General features: G+C 37.2%; 1 protein-coding gene across 1 annotated transcript; it reads right to left on the reverse strand.

The window, feature by feature from the left end:
• Nucleotides 1-21,711: 21,711 nt before the first annotated feature.
• Nucleotides 21,712-23,470, reverse strand: LOC124370621. The gene is made up of 5 exons (XM_046828910.1): nt 23,098-23,470; nt 22,932-23,015; nt 22,715-22,841; nt 22,351-22,667; nt 21,712-22,251 (listed from the first exon to the last, which is right to left on the reverse strand). The coding sequence occupies exons 1-5, from the start codon at nt 23,308-23,310 to the stop codon at nt 21,739-21,741; spliced, it is 1,254 nt and encodes a 417-aa protein (XP_046684866.1). The 5' UTR covers nt 23,311-23,470; the 3' UTR covers nt 21,712-21,738.
• Nucleotides 23,471-23,692: the final 222 nt, after the last annotated feature.

Raw genomic sequence — 23,692 nt, forward strand, 5'->3', positions numbered from 1 at the left:
ACGCCTAAAAGATTTTCACCCGCACACAAACAAACACAAGCACTGGCACTCCCGAACGTCGCTTTTAGAAACCAGTCCTCGAAATGTCCACGTCTCCCGCGTGCTGCCACGGACACGACCTCCTCCTGCCACTGCTCCACTGCAGCTCTGCCACCAGCTTCTTTGTCGTCGCCTGTGACGTTGTATACTTCGTTGTGGATGTTGTCCAGCTAGTGACTAGCCGCCTCCAAAAATTCACGAACACTGTACTGCCCGCTATCTAGCCGTGTGGTCAGAGTGTTTATTGTCCTATCGAACAACAAGTTTCTCGGACGAGGTGGTCTTACAGCGTTGAGGCCTCTATGTAACGTCACTGAAGCCTCATGTTCCAGCGCTCTCAGACCATCTGTAAAATTCGATTATTAATACTACCGTTTTAATAAATACTACTTTTACGTATGTAATCTAATATAAATAAATAAACTGTTTTAATTAACACTGTAAAAATCCACACGTTCGGATGGGTAGTGTTCGTGGTATCTCTCAGTTTTTTGTAGTAGGACTCCATGTCGTTGTTGGTTCGTCTCCTCTGTTTGTAAACGGAGAAAAACTCAACACCGACACCTAGAGCATTAATTAGGTTGTCGAATAATGTTGTTTGTTTTACAAACCATCTTATAATTTAGAATTATTAATTTATTACAGAATTTTAATGTAATCGTCATATTCAATTAAAATTACAGGACATCTTAACTGAGTCGTTTGTTAATACGATAATTTTCATGTTAACTTACCAGTAATCCGCACACGACGCACATAGTTGAGGAACACCGGGAGATTTTGGAGGACGCCCGCCAGCTGGGCGTAGTTCACAATATGGTTATACCCTGCCTCGACCATTTGCGCTGGAAGTAGAGGCAAGGCCTGGCACGTTTTGTATACTCTTCTGGCAGCAGGGTTTTGGCGTAGCAACTGTACGTGACCCAGAGTCCGCGCTTTCTTGTTCATGCTCTGTAAGAACAAGCACAATGGCGTACTACTTTTTCATCTGCATCTGGATATTTCATTTATATTTGAATTTATTTCCCTTATAATACTAAGGTATTAGTAGATCCACACGTCTCGTTTCAATTTTGTTTTTTCAGTTATGACATTGATGCCATACATTTATGATGTTACAAACCAATATAATGTTTGTCATTGTTACATTTACAGTTATTATTATTTTTATATATAATACAGAGTTGCCATACATATTGATGTATAAATGTTATAAAATTAAAAAGTTACATTTGCTGAGTGAAACCAGCATATTTGACTTTCTGGCCATGCTCTTCTTAAGCCAATTGTCAATGCCTTTTCGAAGTCTCAAGTTATTACTGAGGGATACCAGTCAGGCAGAACCTCCTTCAAGAATACTGTAGAGAAGTTCCGTCTTCCTGCTCATCAGCACACTTGCCACTGGATAAGCCTATTAGAAATCAATTCGCATATTATATCTATAAATTATATGATATATTAAGTTTCGATAATTTCAATTGTATAGTTGTTATTTTTTAGAACAATAATGATTTTAGTATTAAGAATGTAGATTAACTTGCAGTTCTATGGCTATTGTGCCAAGATCTTTTAAAACACATATACACATATAAAATACCGTAAATTTTAAATATTCTGTACGAGTCACTTCCTCTGAGATTGTAGATGTACTACTATTTTTTTTACTTCGAATAGTAGTTAGATAGTACTTAGGCTGAACCAAGCTTGGGTCGGGCGCTTGAATCTATGGAGATTGACAGCCTTCCATTCAGGGCGATTGAATGCCTCTCCATCATAACATATCGGGCCCTCTCCCAAAGTTATCATTTTAACAGCTAAAAATAAGTGCCCGGCTTTGCAGATTCGCTTAAAGCACTCTTCTTTATTTGTAACTTCGGCTAGTCCCAATGTATCTCTCACTGAGTCGGAGAAGTAAGGCTTTGGAGCATTGCGAAAATACCTGCGTTTAAACACCAATTCCACTTGGTGGCATCCTGAGTCGCTTGAACACGGAGAGTCATGTCTGAATGATTGAGAGTAGCAGACTGCATTGTCACTGTTATAGCCTTCTTCTTCTTCTGTTCTCGGAATTAAATAATAGGTTCTATTGGCAATACAACACCCTCAAATGAACCAACACATATTTTATTTGTAATAGTATCACGTTATATTGATTAAAATTTTAAATAACATTGGATATCATCAACCGACATATTGAACACAACTTTTACCAATTATGTTTAATATTATTTATTACAATTTATGTGATGTTGCAATAAATATGTGTTCATAAACTAATGTGAGAAAACTTTCTTTTAAAATATCTAAACATTTACATAAATTTTACATGATTAATACAAATAAGTGACTTTTCCAAATTGAGAACATTTAAATCAAATGTATGGAATAAGAAAATATGAATTTCATTATTAAACTATTCATTTGATTTCTACACGTTATAATCTTTATTTTTCGTTACTTTAGGTACAGGTACCTTGGAATTGTAAATGTGACGTATTAAAACGATTAATGAACCTTGATATACAATACTACGTTCCTAAAACTAAATACAAGATTTTCTTAAATTATATTTTGTTTGCACTTGACACTTATTACGCCTAAAAGATTTTTACCTGCACACAAACAAACACAAGCACTGGCACTCCCGAACGTCGCTTTTAGAATCCAGTCCTCGATATGTCCACGTCTCCCGCGTGCTGCCACGGACACGACCTCCTCCTGCCACTGCTCCACTGCAGCTCTGCCACCAGCTTCTTTGTCGTCGCCTGTGACGTTGTAGACTTCGTTGTGGATGTTGTCCAGCTAGTGACTAGCCGCCTCCAAAAATTCACAAACACTGTACTGCCCGCTATCTAGCCGTGTGGTCAGAGTTTTACACTTGACACTTATTACGCCTAAAAGATTTTTACCCGCACACAAACACAAGCACTGGCACTCCCGAACGTCGCTTTTAGAATCCAGTCCTTGATATGTCCACGTCTCCCGCGTGCTGCCACGGACACGACCTCCTCCTGCCACTGCTCCACTGCAGCTCTGCCACCAGCTTCTTTGCCGTCGCCTGTGACGTTGTAGACTTCGTTGTGAATGTTGTCCAGCTAGTGACTAACCGCCTCCAAAAAATTCACGAACACTGTACTGCCCGCTATCTAGCCGTGTGGTCAGAGTGTTTATTGTCCTATCGAACAACAAGTTTCTCGGACGAGGTGGTCTTACAGCGTTGAGGCCTCTATGTAACGTCACTGAAGCCTCATGTTCCAGCGCTCTCAGACCATCTGTAAAATTCGATTATTAATACTACTGTTTTAATAAATACTACTTTTACGCACGTAATCTAATATAAATAAATAAACTGTTTGAATTGACACTGTAAAAAATCCACACGTTCGGATGGGTAGTGTTCGTGTTATCTCTATTTCCTGTGGTAAGACTCCATGTCGTTGTTGGTTCGTCTCCTCTGTTTGTAAACGGAGAAAAACTCAACACCGACACCTAGAGCATTAATTAGGTTGTCGAATAATGTTGTTTGTTTTACAAACCATCTTATAATTTAGAATTATTAATTTATTACAGAATTTTAATGTAATCGTCAAATATTAAAATTACAGGACATTTTAACTGAGTCGTTTGTTAATACGATAATTTTCATGTTAACTTACCAGTCATCCGCACACGACGCACATAGTTGAGGAACACCGGGAGATTTTGGAGGACGCCCGCGTGCTGGGCGTAGTTCACAATATGGTTATACCCTGCCTCGACCATTTGCGCTGGAAGTAGAGGCAAGGCCTGGCACGTTTTGTATACTCTTCTGGCAGCAGGGTTTTGGCGTAGCAACTGTACGTGACCCAGAGTCCGCGCTTTCTTGTTCATGCTCTGGAAGGACAAGCACAATGCCGTACTACTGTTTCATCTGGATCTGGATATTTCATCTATATTTGAATTTATTTCCCTTATAATACTAAGGTATTAGTAGATCCATACGTCTCGTTTCAATTTTGTTTTTTCAGTTATGACATTGATGCCATACATTTATGATGTTACAAACCAATATAATGTTTGTCATTGTTACATTTACAGTTATTATTATTTTTATATATAATACAGAGTTGCCATACATATTGATTTATAAATGTTATAAAATTAAAAAGTTACATTTGCCGAGTGAAACCAGCATATTTGACTTTCTGGTCATGCTCATCTTAAGCCAATTGTCAATGCCTTTTCGAAGTCTCAAGTTATTACTGAGGGATACCAGTCAGGCAGAACCTCCTTCAAGAATACTGTAGAGAAGTTCCTTCTTCCTGCTCATCAGCACACTTGCCACTGGATAAGCCTATTAGAAATCAATTCGCATATTATATATATAAATTATATGATATATTAAGTTTCGATAATTTCAATTGTATAGTTTGTAATTTTTTAGAACAATAATGATTTTAGTATTAAGAATGTAGAGTAACTTGCAGTTCTATGGCTATTGTGCCAAGATCTTTTAAAACACATATACACATATAAAATACCGTAAATTTTAAATATTCTGTACGAGTCACTTCCTCTGAGATTGTAGATGTACTACTATGTTTTTACTTCGAATAGTAGTTAGATAGTACTTAGCCTGAACCAAGCTTGGGTCGGGCGCTTGAATCTATGGAGATTGACAGCCTTCCATTCAGGGCGATTGAATGCCTCTCCATCATAACATATCGGGCCCTCTCCCCAAAGTTATCATTTTTAACAGCTAAAAAGAAGTGCCCGGCTTTGCAGATTCGCTTAAAGCACTCTTCTTTATTTGTAACTTCGGCTAGTCCCAATGTATCTCTCACTGAGTCGGAGAAGTAAGGCTTTGGAGCATTGCGAAAATACCTGCGTTTTAAACACCAATTCCACTTGGTGGCATCCTGAGTCGCTTGAACACGGAGAGTCATGTCTGAATGATTGAGAGTAGCAGACTGCATTGTCACTGTTATAGCCTTCTTCTTCTTCTGTTCTCGGAATTAAATAATAGGTTTCTATTGGCAATACAACACCCTCAAATGAACCAACACATATTTTATTTGTAATAGTATCACGTTATATTGATTAAAATTTTAAATAACATTGGATATCATCAACCGACATATTGAACACAACTTTTACAAATTATGTTTAATATTATTTATTACAATTTATGTGATGTTGCAATAAATATGTGTTCATAAACTAACGTGAGAAAACTTTCTTTTCAAATATCTAAACATTTACATAAATTTACATGATTAATACAAATGAGTGACTTTTCCAAATTGATAACATTTAAATCAAATGTATGGAATAAGAAGAAAATATGAATTTCATTATTAAACTATTCATTTGATTTCTACACGTTATAATCTTTTCTTTTCGTTACTTTAGGTACAGGTACCTTGGAATTGTAAATGAGACGTATTAAAACGATTAATGAACCTTGATATATAATACTACGTTCCTAAAACTAAATACAAGATTTTCTTAAATTATATTTTGTTTGCACTTGACACTTATTACGCCTAAAAGATTTTTACCCGCACACAAACAAACACAAGCACTGGCACTCCCGAACGTCGCTTTTAGAATCCAGTCCTCGATATGTCCACGTCTCCCGCGTGCTGCGACGGACACGACCTCCTCCTGCCACTGCTCCACTGCAGCTCTGCCACCAGCTTCTTTGTCTTCGCCTGTGACGTTGTAGACTTCGTTGTGGATGTTGTCCAGCTAGTGACTAGCCGCCTCCAAAAATTCACAAACACTGTACTGCCCGCTATCTAGCCGTGTGGTCAGAGTTTTACACTTGACACTTATTACGCCTAAAAGATTTTTACCCGCACACAAACACAAGCACTGGCACTCGCGAACGTCGCTTTTAGAATCCAGTCCTTGATATGTCCACGTCTCCCGCGTGCTGCCACGGACACGACCTCCTCCTGCCACTGCTCCACTGCAGCTCTGCCACCAGCTTCTTTGCCGTCGCCTGTGACGTTGTAGACTTCGTTGTGGATGTTGTCCAGCTAGTGACTAGCCGCCTCCAAAAAATTCACGAACACTGTACTGCCGCTATCTAGCCGTGTGGTCAGAGTGTTTATTGTCCTATCGAACAACAAGTTTCTCGGACGAGGTGGTCTTACAGCGTTGAGGCCTCTATGTAACGTCACTGAAGCCTCATGTTCCAGCGCTCTCAGACCATCTGTAAAATTCGATTATTAATACTACCGTTTTAATAAATACTACTTTTACGCACGTAATCTAATATAAATAAATAAACTGTTTTAATTAACACTGTAAAAATTTACACGTTCGGATGGGTAGTGTTCGTGGTATCTCTATTTCCTGTGGTAAGACTCCATGTCGTTGTTGGTTCGTCTCTTCTGTTTGTAAACGGAGAAAAGAAAAAACTCAACACCGACACCTAGAGCATTAATTAGGTTGTCGAATAATGTTGTTTGTTTTACAAACCATCTTATAATTTAGAATTATTAATTTATTACAGAATTTTAATGTAATCGTCAAATATTAAAATTACAGGACATTTTAACTGAGTCGTTTGTTAATACGATAATTTTCATGTTAACTTACCAGTCATCCGCACACGACGCAAATAGTTGAGGAACACCGGGAGATTTTGGAGGACGCCCGCCAGCTGGGCGTAGTTCACAATATGGTTATACCCTGCCTCGACCGTTTGCGCTGGAAGTAGAGGCAAGGCCTGGCACGTTTTGTATACTCTTCTGGCAGCAGGGTTTTGGCGTAGCAACTGTACGTGACCCAGAGTCCGCGCTTTCTTGTTCATGCTCTGGAAGGACAAGCACAATGCCGTACTACTTTTTCATCTGGATCTGGATATTTAATTTATATTTGAATTTATTTCCCTTATAATACTAAGGTATTAGTAGATCCACACGTCTCGTTTCAATTTTGTTTTTTCAGTTATGACATTGATGCCATACATTTATGATGTTACAAACCAATATAATGTTTGTCATTGTTACATTTACAGTTATTATTATTTTTATATATCCAGTAATACAGAGTTGCCATACATATTGATTTATAAATGTTATAAAATTAAAATGTTACATTTGCCGAGTGAAACCAGCATATTTGACTTTCTGGCCATGCTCTTCTTAAGCCAATTGTCAATGCCTTTTCGAAGTCTCAAGTTATTACTGAGGGATACCAGTCAGGCAGAACCTCCTTCAAGAATACTGTAGAGAAGTTCCTTCTTCCTGCTCATCAGCACACTTGCCACTGGATAAGCCTATTAGAAATCAATTCGCATATTATATCTATAAATTATATGATATATTAAGTTTCGATAATTTCAATTGTATAGTTGTTATTTTTTAGAACAATAATGATTTTAGTATTAAGAATGTAGAGTAACTTGCAGTTCTATGGCTATTGTGCTATTGTCCTCGATATGTCCACGTCTCCCGCGTGCTGCCACGGACACGACCTCCTCCTGCCACTGCTCCACTGCAGCTCTGCCACCAGCTTCTTTGTCGTCGCCTGTGACGTTGTAGACTTCGTTGTGGATGTTGTCCAGCTAGTGACTAGCCGCCTCCAAAAATTCACGAACACTGTACTGCCCGCTATCTAGCCGTGTGGTCAGAGTGTTTATTGTCCTATCGAACAACAAGTTTCTCGGACGAGGTGGTCTTACAGCGTTGAGGCCTCTATGTAACGTCACTGAAGCCTCATGTTCCAGCGCTCTCAGACCATCTGTAAAATTCGATTATTAATACTACCGTTTTAATAAATACTACTTTTACGCACGTAATCTAATATAAATAAATAAACTGTTTTAATTAACACTGTAAAAATCCACACGTTCGGATGGGTAGTGTTCGTGGTATCTCTCAGTTTTTTTGTAGTAGGACTCCATGTCGTTGTTGGTTCGTCTCCTCTGTTTGTAAACGGAGAAAAACTCAACACCGACACCTAGAGCATTAATTAGGTTGTCGAATAATGTTGTTTGTTTTACAAACCATCTTATAATTTAGAATTATTATTTTATTACAGAATTTTAATGTAATCGTCAAATATTAAAATTACAGGACACATTTTAACTGAGTCGTTTGTTAATACGATAATTTTCATGTTAACTTACCAGTCATCCGCACACGACGCACATAGTTGAGGAACACAGGGAGATTTTGGAGGACGCCCGCCAGCTGGGCGTAGTTAGTTCACAATATGGTTATACCCTGCCTCGACCATTTGCGCTGGAAGTAGAGGCAAGGCCTGGCACGTTTTGTATACTCTTCTGGCAGCAGGGTTTTGGCGTAGAAACTGTACGTGACCCAGAGTCCGCGCTTTCTTGTTCATGCTCTGGAAGGACAAGCACAATGCCGTACTACTTTTTCATCTGGATCTGGATATTTCATTTATATTTGAATTTATTTCCCTTATAATACTAAGGTATTAGTAGATCCATACGTCTCGTTTCAATTTTGTTTTTTCAGTTATGACATTGATGCCATACATTTATGATGTTACAAACCAATATAATGTTTGTCATTGTTACATTTACAGTTATTATTATTTTTATATATAATACAGAGTTGCCATACATATTGATTTATAAATGTTATAAAATTAAAAAGTTACATTTGCCGAGTGAAACCAGCATATTTGACTTTTTGGTCATGCTCATCTTAAGCCAATTGTCAATGCCTTTTCGAAGTCTCAAGTTATTACTGAGGGATACCAGTCAGGCAGAACCTCCTTCAAGAATACTGTAGAGAAGTTCCTTCTTCCTGCTCATCAGCACACTTGCCACTGGATAAGCCTATTAGAAATCAATTCGCATATTATATATATAAATTATATGATATATTAAGTTTCGATAATTTCAATTGTATAGTTTGTAATTTTTTAGAACAATAATGATTTTAGTATTAAGAATGTAGAGTAACTTGCAGTTCTATGGCTATTGTGCCAAGATCTTTTAAAACACATATACACATATAAAATACCGTAAATTTTAAATATTCTGTACGAGTCACTTCCTCTGAGATTGTAGATGTACTACTATGTTTTTACTTCGAATAGTAGTTAGATAGTACTTAGCCTGAACCAAGCTTGGGTCGGGCGCTTGAATCTATGGAGATTGACAGCCTTCCATTCAGGGCGATTGAATGCCTCTCCATCATAACATATCGGGCCCTCTCCCAAAGTTATCATTTTAACAGCTAAAAAGAAGTGCCCGGCTTTGCAGATTCGCTTAAAGCACTCTTCTTTATTTGTAACTTCGGCTAGTCCCAATGTATCTCTCACTGAGTCGGAGAAAGTAAGGCTTTGGAGCATTGCGAAAATACCTGCGTTTAAAACACCAATTCCACTTGGTGGCATCCTGAGTCGCTTGAACACGGAGAGGTCATGTCTGAATGATTGAGAGTAGCAGACTGCATTGTCACTGTTATAGCCTTCTTCTTCTTCTGTTCTCGGAATTAAATAATAGGTTCTATTGGCAATACAACACCCTCAAATGAACCAACACATATTTTATTTGTAATAGTATCACGTTATATTGATTAAAATTTTAAATAACATTGGATATCATCAACCGACATATTGAACACAACTTTTACCAATTATGTTTAATATTATTTATTACAATTTATGTGATGTTGCAATAAATATGTGTTCATAAACTAACGTGAGAAAACTTTCTTTTCAAATATCTAAACATTTACATAAATTTACATGATTAATACAAATGAGTGACTTTTCCAAATTGATAACATTTAAATCAAATGTATGGAATAAGAAAATATGAATTTCATTATTAAACTATTCATTTGATTTCTACACGTTATAATCCTTTTCTTTTCGTTACTTTAGGTACAGGTACCTTGGAATTGTAAATGAGACGTATTAAAAACGATTAATGAACCTTGATATATAATACTACGTTCCTAAAACTAAATACAAGATTTTCTTAAATTATATTTTGTTTGCACTTGACACTTATTACGCCTAAAAGATTTTTACCCGCACACAAACAAACACAAGCACTGGCACTCCCGAACGTCGCTTTTAGAATCCAGTCCTCGATATGTCCACGTCTCCCGCGTGCTGCGACGGACACGACCTCCTCCTGCCACTGCTCCACTGCAGCTCTGCCACCAGCTTCTTTGCCGTCGCCTGTGACGTTGTAGACTTCGTTGTGGATGTTGTCCAGCTAGTGACTAGCCGCCTCCAAAAAATTCACGAACACTGTACTGCCCGCTATCTAGCCGTGTGGTCAGAGTGTTTATTGTCCTATCGAACAACAAGTTTCTCGGACGAGGTGGTCTTACATCGTTGAGGCCTCTATGTAACGTCACTGAAGCCTCATGTTCCAGCGCTCTCAGACCATCTGTAAAATTCGATTATTAATACTACCGTTTTAATAAATACTACTTTTACGCACGTAATCTAATATAAATAAATAAACTGTTTTAATTAACACTGTAAAAATCCACACGTTCGGATGGGTAGTGTTCGTGGTATCTCTCAGTTTTTTGTAGTAGGACTCCATGTCGTTGTTGGTTCGTCTCCTCTGTTTGTAAACGGAGAAAAAAAACTCAACACCGACACCTAGAGCATTAATTAGGTTGTCGAATAATGTTGTTTGTTTTACAAACCATCTTATAATTTAGAATTATTGCAGGAATGTGGCAGCCTATTATACATTGCCATGCATATGTGATGTGGGCTCCTCTCGTACCCACATGGTGGATTGCCTGACAACCGACAACATGTCTCGCTTTTAGGATATTAATAAATAATCCAGGACTTTGACTTCTTAAGGCGCTCCAAGGAAGTCTATTAAATCGACCTTCCTCATTCTGGAAAATTTGTATACTTTTTTATCTATCAGATCTTGTAGTCTTTGAATACGCTTTTTGTGTAAGCCATTTCTCATTCGCTTGAAGGGATTTTGAAAATGTGAGATGATTGTGACTTTGGCTTCACAGTATTTTGTTGCTAAATCATTGAGTTGGTGATGAAAATATCTAAATCCACTCCATCTCAGACACACCCTACTGGTGAGCACATTAAGTGTTTCAGTCTTCCCCGTTTGAAGTCCTCGGTTAAATGCAAAAAAAGTAATGTTATAATCATCGGTGGTTGGTTTTTAAAAATATCTTTTTTCAGTTATCAAACTGTAAATTGATGCATTAAATTCATTTTTTTGCAGAGCTAAATGACGTCAGGTAAACCACTGGAAAATGGTTGACTTCCCAAAGGTTCTTCTGAAGCCACAGCCACACCAGCAGTCATGTGGCGAGCATCATCAAAATCTGAGGAGATGCTATAGGCAAATCCCACTGACATCCAAACTGTTTACTCTTCTATAGCTGTGGACATGAGTTTAGCACATACATTTATTTTTGTTTAGAGTGCAGCCTTCAGTTATTACAGAGTTCTCTTACTTTTCATCAGTGATACAAATCTTTTGTGTTGCTTTAGTAATTAAGACAAAACAAAAAAAAAGAGTTTTCTATATTTTAAAAAAATTGCTTCCTAAACCAGTCCAGATTCCTCTGCCTCTTTTGAAACTGTTTAGAAGTACAGTATGTAGTTAGGGGGACTTGTGCAGTACTCTGCCTTTAAATCAAATCCACGAACCCTCTCACAATTGCATAAATACAAGATTGTATCTGCAACAAAATAAATATGCTGATTGTGTTCTTAGCTGATCAATGAACATTTCCAGCAGTTCCATGGTCCAATGTCTAACGCAGTTTTGTACAAGCATTTCTAGTTCTTGGTATGTAAAAGCTCGAGGCAAGTTTGTGATGCGTTGGGCGATGGTCATTGTCTTCCTTTGTATGCTGGAACAAAAAAATAAACTGGGTAGTATTTGTGTTCAGAACTGACTCGCTTATTTCTCTACTTATTTTTAAATCTTCTTTTTATTAAAAATTAACTTTAATACATATTTAATACATAACTTTAATATATTTAATAATTATAACGTGAGATTGAAACAAGTCTTACTAGAATATAATCAAGCAGAAAGTTATTGGTTTATAATAAACAATTGCCCCATTTAAAGAATAATTCATTTTATAGTTATGTTGGGATAAATAATTAAAATTGTGGTTTCCATGGAAAATTGCTTTATTCATTTTATTTGCTTTATCTACGAAACGTAACAAAACGTCACGTCAAAAGCCATGATGCATTTTAAAGTATAAGTACATGTAAATGTATCTTACTATAAAAAGTACTGAAAGGAGGATGTGTAGTCCCTATCCTATACCTCTGACCCTTAAGGGTGGACATGTAAAGATCCAACGAACATTAAGTTACAGTGACGATTTTTATGAAAATCATCGGTATAATTGTTTTATCATATACACAAATCATTAATAGTTCTTATATTGACATAACAATTTTATCACGTTATATACGTAATAAAAGCTTCTTGGAAGCGGGTATGGAGCTCCATATTTAAGTACAGTCTTAACCTCTACTGTGTTTCTGGCACTATAACCCTGCGAGGGATGTGCTCACCCTACATGTCTACTTCATACGTGTAGAGGTATCGTTTAGTTGTTCGCAGCACTTGAAAAATAAATGCTGGCCATAGTAGCTCCTTGCATTAGAGCCTTCCTTTCTTTACAAAGACAACAGTTTTGCCTTTTTTGCCAAAACACTTGGGTTGACAGTGACTTTGTAAAGGACTAACATCTAGTCGTTTTTTTGGTACAGTAGATATATTAAAAGACTGTACCGAAAGAAGGATGAGTAGTCTCTATATTCTTCCCTTAGACCTTTTGGTGGACATCAAACTTGATGACATTTACCTGTAGTCGTTTTATGGTAAAGTAAATTATTTAATAGACTGTGCAGTAAAAATAGACTAGACTAATACATGTTAAATAAAAAGAGTCGAAATAAAAAAAAAATATGAATTCACTTTAAAGTATAATAGGCAATTTAATATCATAGTATAACAACGAATAAATAATGCAGTATATAATTTTTTATTTCCGATAAACCAATATAATTTCATATCGAAGGCAAATAAAACAGTGTTAAAAAGAAATAAAGTAAATATTGTGTCACCTGAAATATTAAGTGCTAGGGGTATATATATACAAAAAAGAAAATATTAAAACAATTAATGATATTAATTAAGATATTATTGATCATGTTATTATGTTTTATGTCCCAGTAAAACGGTACATTAAAACCCTGTAAAAACATCAAATTTGAAGTAATGTCAAGGTTTACGTGCCCTTAAAATAAGCATATATATCAATTATATTCTTTGGACAATCCCTCGTGTAGGACACAATAATTAAAAAAAATCTTTTCTCTCTTTGTATATATTTCTTTAACTTGACCCATCATTCTTTTTGCAGATACTACATATGATACATAGGTTTCACGTTTTCAAGAATTTAGAACTGGTAAATTATTATGGGAATATGTTGGAACGATATATATATCTGGATATCTATTACTTAATAAAGTATAAGTTAAGTTGCAACCGAATTTTCTGACATTAGCAGTGGATAAACGTAATGAAACTAGATATAAAGCAAAAAAAAATCCAACCTGTAAATCCCCCCTCCTCTGTAATCCGAAGCCACGTTATAAAAAGCGTTAAACCGTGTATAATGATTTAAGTTTCCGAGTTACGCTATTTTAAAATTGTAATTTGATAACCACCAAACACCGTTACTGACATAACCGCAATTTATTATTTGTTTTATATGTAAAAAAGCAGAACTAACAATCTAAATTTAAATTAATTCCCATAATTGTAGTTCTGCTAGTTATTTTTTTATTACCGTCCAAACACGGGTATCTGTACTTTTGAACCAACAGTAAAGCGATTCGCGCGTATACTACCTAAATTATGCTTACACAGTAGTTGCAATGCAATGACTCGACCTTCCATAATTTTGCCGCCCGGGGCAAACGACCCCCCATAATTTTGCCGCCCGGGGCAAAACGACCCCCCCCCCCCTGCCACCCTTAGCTGCGGCTCTGGATACATTACAGGAAGAAAATATAAGAACGCAAGTTTAGTATGTGATGAGTCAGCATATCATATTTATTTATAGCATAGCATACAAAGCTTATGAGCCACAAGTAATTAATAAGCCTTGATTTTTTTTTGATGATGATGATGTTGAAGAAGAGGAAGATGATTTTGGGCCTGAACTCGAAGACGGCCGCGATGAGCTGGACCCCTGTAGACAAAGACCCTCTTAATTGTACGTAAAGATATTACAGAAAATAAAGCAATATTGTAGACTTATCATTGTTATGTTACGTGAATTAGTGTTCTATTTTTGGAAATGGTTGTGAAGTTGTTTCATTTTGTCACTAACTTGGGGATAGGGGCCATCGTGAGGATGACTATCTCTTTTCCTGGTTGTAATGTTTCGAATAAGTCGTCAAGCTCTTTGCACATGATGTGCACTTTTTGTCCTGAAACTATTGCTTCAATATTATATGACTGCATTTCTGTAATGATGTAAGAACAATGTACAAAAACATGCATGATATGGAAGTTTTATTCAGTAATGTTACTTTAACAGACTTAAAAAATTGCTTCCTAAACCAGTCCAGATTCCTCTGCCTCTTTTGAAACTGTTTAGAAGTACAGTATGTAGTTAGGGGGGACTTGTGCAGTACTCTGCCTTTAAATCAAATCCACGAACCCTCTCACAATTGCATAAATACAAGATTGTATCTGCAACAAAATAAATATGCTGATTGTGTTCTTAGCTGATCAATGAACATTTCCAGCAGTTCCATGGTCCAATGTCTAACGCAGTTTTGTACAAGCATTTCTAGTTCTTGGTATGTAAAAGCTCGAGGCAAGTTTGTGATGCGTTGGGCGATGGTCATTGTCTTCCTTTGTATGCTGGAACAAAAAATAAAAACTGGGTAGTATTTGTGTTCAGAACTGACTCGCTTATTTCTCTACTTATTTTTAAATCTTCTTTTTATTAAAAATTAACTTTAATACATATTTAATACATAACTTTAATATATTTAATAATTATAACGTGAGATTGAAACAAGTCTTACTAGAATATAATCAAGCAGAAAGTTATTGGTTTATAATAAACAATTGCCCCATTTAAAGAATAATTCATTTCATAGTTATGTTGGGATAAATAATTAAAATTGTGGTTTCCATGGAAAATTGCTTTATTCATTTTATTTGCTTTATCTACGAAACGTAACAAAACGTCACGTCAAAAGCCATGATGCATTTTAAAGTATAAGTACATGTAAATGTATCTTACTATAAAAAGTACTGAAAGGAGGATGTGTAGTCCATATCCTATACCTCTGACCCTTAAGGGTGGACATGTAAAGATCCAACGAACATTAAGTTACAGTGACGATTTTTATGAAAATCATCGGTATAATTGTTTTTATCATATACACAAATCATTAATAGTTCTTATATTGACATAACAATTTTATCACGTTATATACGTAATAAAAGCTTCTTGGAAGCGGGTATGGAGCTCCATATTTAAGTACAAGTCTTAACCTCTACTGTGTTTCTGGCACTATAAACCCTGCGAGGGATGTGCTCACCCTACATGTCTACTTCATACGTGTAGAGGTATCGTTTAGTTGTTCGCAGCACTTGAAAAATAAATGCTGGCCATAGTAACTCCTTGCATTAGAGCCTTCCTTTCTTTACAAAGACAACAGTTTTGCCTTTTTTGCCAAAACACTTGGGTTGACAGTGACTTTGTAAAGGACTAACATCTAGTCGTTTTTTGGTACAGTAGATATATTAAAAGACTGTACTGAAAGAAGGATGAGTAGTCTCTATATTCTTCCCTTAGACCTTTAGGTGGACATCAAACTTGATGACTTTTACCCGTAGTCGTTTTATGGTAGGCCTACAGTAAATTATTGAATTGAGAAAAGTACTTGTTCGAATAATGTAATATTAGTGTTAAATTAAACCCAATAAAATAAAGAACAAATAACACTTAAAAACAAAAAAATGAAATTTTAATAATTTTTAAGTGTCCGACTCCCCATAAGCCGTTACGCCATCTTTAGATACGTAAAATTACAATAATGTTGAAATCAGAAGAATTTTACCCAAATAAAAGACGTTTTTGTTAATTTAGACCTTGTAAGAATAAAATTCATATCAGCCTGACACAAGTGCCTCCAGCTGCGGGATACGACTGTCCCACGTTAATGGTGACATACGAAAAACATAACTCGGGATAGTACCTATCAGTAAAAAATATAATTGTAAATGGTTTGGTCATGATTGCTTCCGGTCAAATGCTTGCGTTGTGCGCGGGACCTAATATTTTTCCTTAAAAAACAGTGGTTGTTGGTAATTGTTTCATTCCCATGGGTTCCTGTTGTATTTCGATTTAAATTGTTGGCATAGTTTGCAAATAAAATCATTTACCTCAACCTCATGTAGGGTTTTGCTTAAATACTTGGTTTGAAGTGAGACCATCGTTTGCAGCTGTCGCACATTATCCATATTTTGCATCGAGTCTCTCTCTTTCCACATTGTATGCATATGTCTGCCATATTATCTGACGATTGCAGAATTTATGTTTTTAAATATTCTCTATAATCAGTAGGATTTATTTTTGTCGTAATTTTTTGATCTTTCAGAAAACATTCTATATAATTTAACGTAATTATTTAATAACGTAATTATTTTAATTTTTGAGCCCATCAGTACTTTTGAGAAGTGAAATGGTTGGTAGTCCACGAAATAATTACCATTTTCGTAATACGTTGATTGTAGACTTTAGAGGCATAATTTTACTATGCCGATAATGTATGAAAATAACACATTTATTTTAAATCCATAAATGTAATCAACTGTTGTTGCTCTCCACATATTCAGAAATTTATTCATTTTGGTCAAGATTTTTAAATTTAATTACATAGAATAATAATGTATTGAATTTCATAATAAGAGTTTTAATGTTTCAAATAATAAATATGGTTGTATTGTCATAATAGAATGTTTATACAAATCAGATGAATACATTTGACAGGCTCTTTCTATTAACACTTTGAGTCCCGGGTTCTTAGTAATATTTATATGTGCTGTCCCAGCCATTTCAAGGGTTTTTTAGTTAAATTGTAAAAAAAATTGTAAGTTATAGTTTCTTAGCAACCAATATATCAAATTAAAAAGCAGAAAAATATAAATAAAACTATTAAAAATGTTACTTATCTTTTTGAAGTCAATAAAAATCTTGAGTCCATAAAAAGTGTGTAAAATACTGAAGAAAAAAATTGGAACATAACTCATAAATTTATTTGCACATTTTTCTTCTTGACTATTTTCTGCTAACCATAACATATTAAACATCAAAATAAAGCCAAGAAGTTGTAGTCCAAATATATATGTATATATATCCAAGGTAAATATATCAACTTTTTTTAAATCAATGAAAATGTTGAGTCCATAAAAAGTGTTGTAAAATATTGAAGAATAAAATTGGAACATAAAGCATAAGTTTGTTTATACATTTTTCTTCATGATTCTTTTCAGCTAACCATAACATATTACACATAAAAATAAAGCCAAGAAGTTGTAGTTCAAATATATTTATTTATAATCAAGGTAAATAACACAGATGAAAAGTTGAATAGAGAGAATGTAGTCCTATTTACAAGTAGTTAGCTTTAGTTTGAAATAATTTGAAACATTCAGGAAGGCAGAGGGAAGTGTCACACTCTGGGCAAAAACCACACAGTTTCTTTTCTTCCAGATTTGCTTGTGGTTTGTTTATTTTTCTCTGAACAAACTTTACACACTCTTGTTGGATGGACCTTCTTATCAGTCGGAGGAATTTTTTCGGGAAAATGTCTGCCTGTCAGAAAAGTCAGAATCTGTACAATGTATCAACGATAAGCTTTCGTTGTTTTGGGATCCAAAAATTCACTCATTTTACGCGTGTGAGTTGAATAACATAATAAAACAACACTGAGCAAACACAAAATCCTAATTGTATAAATAACTATAACTAAAACAACTTTTATTTCACTGTAAAAACACAAAGCGAGTAGACGTACAAAGAGTACAGTCGCCACGGCACGGCACTTGCAGACAAATACGTAGTTCTTGACTAATGTAAGATAAATAACATAATAAAAACTATAACTGAGCAATCCAAATACTAATTTTATAAACAACTGTAGCTAAAATAACTTATAATTCACTGTAAAACACAAAGCTAGTGTAAAGAGTGCAGACGTCACGGCACCAGCTGACAACTGCGTAGTTGGTGACTCGGCGTCGTATCAGCTGTTTGTTACACAATTTCTGTTATAATATTTTTTTGCTTGTAACCGTTTATAAATAACCAAAGACTAATAAAATTAGTCTAATATGACTTGCTAAACATAACATAACCTCTAAAAAACGTCAGTAATGCGAATTGCCAGTCTCCACGAACTAAAAATAGACTGCCCGGCCAGAGCTCGGGCTTGGGTCATTGACGATATTGACACAGCCCGGCCTGAGCTCGGGCTTGGGATTCAAAGTGTTAATATTTCACAACTTGTAGAGGCCACGGTGGGTTTTTTAACTGCTTAACAAAACAGTGGGGCAGTTCGATGGGTTTTCTAAATAGGAATGGGCCTATATATTCATCCCAGGGACCATAAGAATGTCCATATTAAATTTCAGTATAATCGGTTATATAGTTTACGCGTAAAAACAAAACAAACAAAGGCACTTTCGGATTTTTATTACTAGGATTACTGTTATTTTAAATTTACAACAAATAGGAACATAAACAATACTTATGAAAAGTAATACCACTGATATTTTTCTTCTTATCAGTGCTGTTAGAACAGCCAAAAGCTACACAAAACACCATAGCTTAACGCTGTCAGCTTGATACTGCTAGCGGAGATGTGTTACAACGTGCTTGTGACGCGCGGCAGTAGGGTGACTCACCACTCTAGGGCCGCCATCTTGGTCCATCTACCCGCCAGCAGTCGGCTCACCGCGCGTAATATACACAGCCACTCTATCTTATTCTGTCCTCGCTGGCTACAACGTGGGTGGACATTGTGCGTTGAATATTTTACGTCAATTGTAAATGAGACGTGTTAATATGATTAATGAACCCTGATATATAATACTACGTTCCTAAAATTAAATACAAGATTTTCTTAACTTACATTTTGTTTGCACTTCACACTTATTACGCCTAAAAGATTTTTCCCCGCACTGTATCAACTTGCCCCCGTATCAACTTGCCCACGTATCAACTTGCCCCGCTTTCCCCTACTACTTTTTCATCTGCATCTGGATATTTAATTTATATTTGAATTTATTTTCCCTTATAATACTAAGGTATTAGTAGAGAATACGTCTCGTTTCAATTTTGTTTTTTTTTGTTATGACATTGAGGACATACATTTATGATGTTATAAACCAATATAATGTTTGTTATTGTTACACTTACAGTTATTATTAAATTATATATAGTAAACAGTTGCCATACATATTGATGTATAAATGTTATAAAATTAAAAACTTACATTTGCCGAGTGAAACCAGCATCCGGCTACTCGACTTTCTGGCCATGCTCTTCTTAAGGCGATTGTCAATGCCTTTTCGAAGTCGCAAGTTATTACTGAGGGATACCAGTCAGGCAGAACTTCCTTCAAGAAGGCAAATACTCTACTGTAGAGAAGTTCCGTCTTCCTGCCCATCAGCACACTTGCCACCGGAAAAGCCTATTAGAAATCAATTCGCATATTATATCTTTAAATTATATGATATATTGAGTTTCGATAATTTCAATTGTATAGTTGTTATTTTTTAGAACAATAATGATTTCAGTATTAAGAATATAGAGTAACTTGCAGTTGTATGGCTATTGTGCCAAGATCTTTTAAAACACATATACACATATAAAATACCGTAAATTTTAAATATCCTGTACCAGTCACTTCCTCTGAGATTGTAGATGTAGTACTATTTTTTTTACTTCTAATTAGTGTTACTGTAAAGTCATTGCAAAAATTGTCAACCCACGTAAGTATATAAAGAATAGACGCTTACCACCTTGTGACCAATTAAATTTTAACATTGATCATGTATATCAGTTTGAAAATGTAATATAATGACGTAATAAAAATTGAATACACCGCTGCACATGGTCGAAATCTGGAAGCGGATCGATTCAAAATTGTATTATTATCAGAGTGACGCGCTACACAGATCTGTGATGTCCGATTCATTTCAAGTTCATTTCTATTCTGTCATTGCTGGACATTCCGAAGACGGACAATTTCCCGGATTTGAAGCATTTCTAATCCTGGATTAAAATTAATCCTCCTGCGTCTTATTGGCTTCATAGTCTAGAAATGAAATATAAAACAACTCACATAGAATAAAGAAATCGAGGAACGTGTTTGTCCATTGAGAAGCAACAATAAGATTACAATCAATTAAATTAGACAAAAATCTGATTTTTAAAACTTATTTTAAATACCTTAAATGGTAGTGAAGCTGAAAATGAGAATACTCTTAAGGTTTATTATGTTAAAAAATACTTGATTGGATCCATTAATGTTACATTTACTATTTGAAAAAAATACATAAATCTCATACAGAAAATGCTCTTAAAGCTTCAAACAACATTCTTATTTAGTCGTAGTTAGTTCCCAGGGTTATCTTGGCTTCAGCTCCAAATGGATTAATTTCTAATCTCTGTTGTGATACTGGGGTGCCTTTTGCTATTGGATAAAAGTCATCCATCGGATTCTTCCCCTGCGGACGCAAAGTGGAAGTCTCTACCCCATATTGGGCTATAAAACCTCCATCTTGATACCAGGATGTAAACTCTCCATACCCATTTGCGAAAAAAAAAAGTTTTAGATGAGGTTGTGTTGATTCCTAATATTTTCAGGGTTCGCCTATCAGTCTCTACTATGGCGCCCAGCGTCCTTAATTGGGAGGTTAGGAATACAGTCATGGAGTCATCTGAGGATCAAAGTGAGGTGGGTGTGGCAATTAATAGGGTCTTGGCGACACATATTTGAGGCGAGTCCTACAGTAGTAGATAAGGCATTATGCATCCCCATCAACATTCCTGGTGATGCATTCATGTAGTTCGTGTCGCCATGCATGAAAGGGAGGCATTGCCAAGTTTGCATTGCCATTTACGTATCAAGTACTTACAAACTACTTGGTAATTTCCGATCACAAAAATAGCTTTTCGTGATTTAAAAAATAACACATCATTACACTACGAACTTATAATCACTTTGAAAAACCAAAACTACGATGAATTAAGACGGAATAAATTACTTTCTTAATATTATAATTGCTTGCTTTAATCAAATACTTAATTAAACTAATTACACAGTATTAGAGTTGAGCTAAAGTGCCGCGATCGAGTAATAGACATCATTGTTATTAAAAGGACATTCAAGGGTACTGCACAAGATGGTGGAAAATGTTCCATTCATAAGTAGAGTTAGCCGGAGGATAGCCCCGCGCTCTGATTGGTCGAGAGCAGGTCACGTGATCCAAGATGGCGGCTAAGCCCCGCCCCCACGGGAAAAATCCCTCAAATGCGGGAAAAATCCCTCACGCGCGGGAAAAAATCCCTAACCTCAAAAAAAGTGGCGGGAACTTTGAAAAATCAAATACTTACATAGAAAAAAAACTTGTTTATTTTAAAAATTTTAAGAAAAAAACAATGGCATCCTCCCGTGGATGATCACCCGACAGATTGGACAACGTAAGAGCCTATGGGCACATTGTGGGCACAGAGTGTGTCCACAAGGCCTCAACCCTACCGTCGGCAATCTGTCCATACAGACACAGCAGCGAACGTGCCTAGCCGGGGGCGACGGTTCCGGTTCCTCAGGGTCGATGTCGTAGGGATCCCTCGAGGCCGCCGACTCCATGCTCTCGCCGATGCCGATGAGCAGACCCTCCAACGACGAGCGCACTTCCCTCCAAAGCGCGTACGCTATCACGAGACTCTGGTCACGGGGCGTCTCGTCGAGAAGATGGTCGACGAGCCAGAGCATATCCCTGAGCTCGGCCCTCAGGGTGGACATCGCAACCAACGCCCCCACAGTGCACGCCACGGGAGCGTGCGCCGGCGAAACAAATACTTGAAGGAAATGGTCCAGCACCAGTTCCCGTAACCTCTGCCGTGCCACATCTACTCCTGATGCAGCTGTAGGAGGCTGAAAAGCAAGTAAGGTATCACCACTACTACTAATACTACTTACTACTACTAATACTACTTACTACTACTACTACCACTACTACCGGTGGACACTTACCCTTCTACAAGCGCCGGTTCGACCCGTTGAGGTAGAGGGTTGGGTCGAGTCGACATTGGGCCCAGCAGAGGACCGGGACGTCGAGAGGGCCGGGGCGACGGTCGCTACATTGGACTTACCAGAGGACCGGGACGTCGAGGGGGCCTGGGCCGGGGCGATACTTATCCTCGGAAGTCGCCGCGGCTGAGGAAGCGGCATCGTCTGGAGAGGGAGCCTGCGGGCTGCGGCCCGGGGCGGTGATGGAGACGGTGGTAGAGGCATACCCGTGATGGCAGCCTCCAACACTTCCCAGGGTCCCAGCAGAAGGTCCTCAACCGCTGTGTCATTGAGAGGCCTCTGCCTTGGCCTCGGTCCAAAAGCCCACGGGCAGGAGACTGCAAAAAAAACAAACCGTAGGAAAATAGCAAAAAACACGAGACGGACAAAACAAGGAAGCCAATTGTACTTACACCGGGTATCAGGTTCTCCACGGTGGCATCCGAGTCATACTCCTGGAAAGAAAAAACAATTCAGCCCGTAACGCAAACAAACACGCATACAAACACAAAACCAACACAAAACCAACACAAGCGCACACGTACCTCCACACTGTCATCAGGGTCAGGCGACAATGGGGAGTCCTGGACCTCGGGGTGGGGATCGGGCCGGGGGTCATCGTCGTTGCCCTTCAAAAAACAAAAACAAATTGTACCCAATCGGAAAAACGGAATCTAATTATTAATTCTATAATAGTAATAATAACATTACCACCAATCGAGGGGCTTTCCGCGGAGGCGGTCCGTCGTCGTCACCAGCAACGAGGGGTGCTGCAACGACAAGAAGGCCCACCAGTATCAGCATCAAGCGAGTGTAGCCGACTCCGGGAGGCAGGCGTGCTCGGCAGAGAATCGCTATCAAGGCCGTAGACACAGTCATAACTCCCACGGATAACGCCAACACAAGGTGCCTGCAACTGTACATGATTGCACAATGCTGGATACATTCGCAGCAGTCGCTTATATGCAAGCGCAGCGTACCCCCCACCACACGTGCGTTTGTCCTTGTTGCAACGTGACCCAAGTTTCCACACCACCCAAGGGGTAGGGTCCCGGCGCGTTAGGAGATATTTTACGTGGCTCCTTCCCCAGTAGGCCTATCCACGTGTGTGTAAAGAGCCCCAACCATCGCTCTTTACGGTGGTAGCCACTCCATAACAAACTTGCTACCTCCCAACATATTTTTTTTATTTTACAACTTTTGTTTTTTTTTTTGTAATCCTTGCTAGTGTAACAAGCCGCTTTACTCGGAGAACCCTTTCAATGCAACCCGTAAAACACTCGCAAAGGAACATTTTGTTTTTTTA

Source organism: Homalodisca vitripennis, unplaced genomic scaffold, assembly GCF_021130785.1.
Source record: "Homalodisca vitripennis isolate AUS2020 unplaced genomic scaffold, UT_GWSS_2.1 ScUCBcl_342;HRSCAF=2129, whole genome shotgun sequence".
Taxonomy (NCBI): Eukaryota; Metazoa; Arthropoda; class Insecta; order Hemiptera; family Cicadellidae; genus Homalodisca; species Homalodisca vitripennis.

Excerpts from the sequence above, each read along its gene's own strand:
- LOC124370621 (XM_046828910.1), bottom strand. The coding sequence starts at position 23,310 with ATGTACAGTTGCAGGCACCTTGTGTTGGCGTTATCCGTGGGAGTTATG. Across the intron at positions 22,842-22,931 it reads ACCCTGATGACAGTGTGGAG|GAGTATGACTCGGATGCCAC; the intron begins GTACGTGTGCGC and ends TTTTCTTTCCAG. Across the intron at positions 22,668-22,714 it reads TTTTTTGCAGTCTCCTGCCC|CGGTTGAGGACCTTCTGCTG; the intron begins GTGGGCTTTTGG and ends TCAATGACACAG.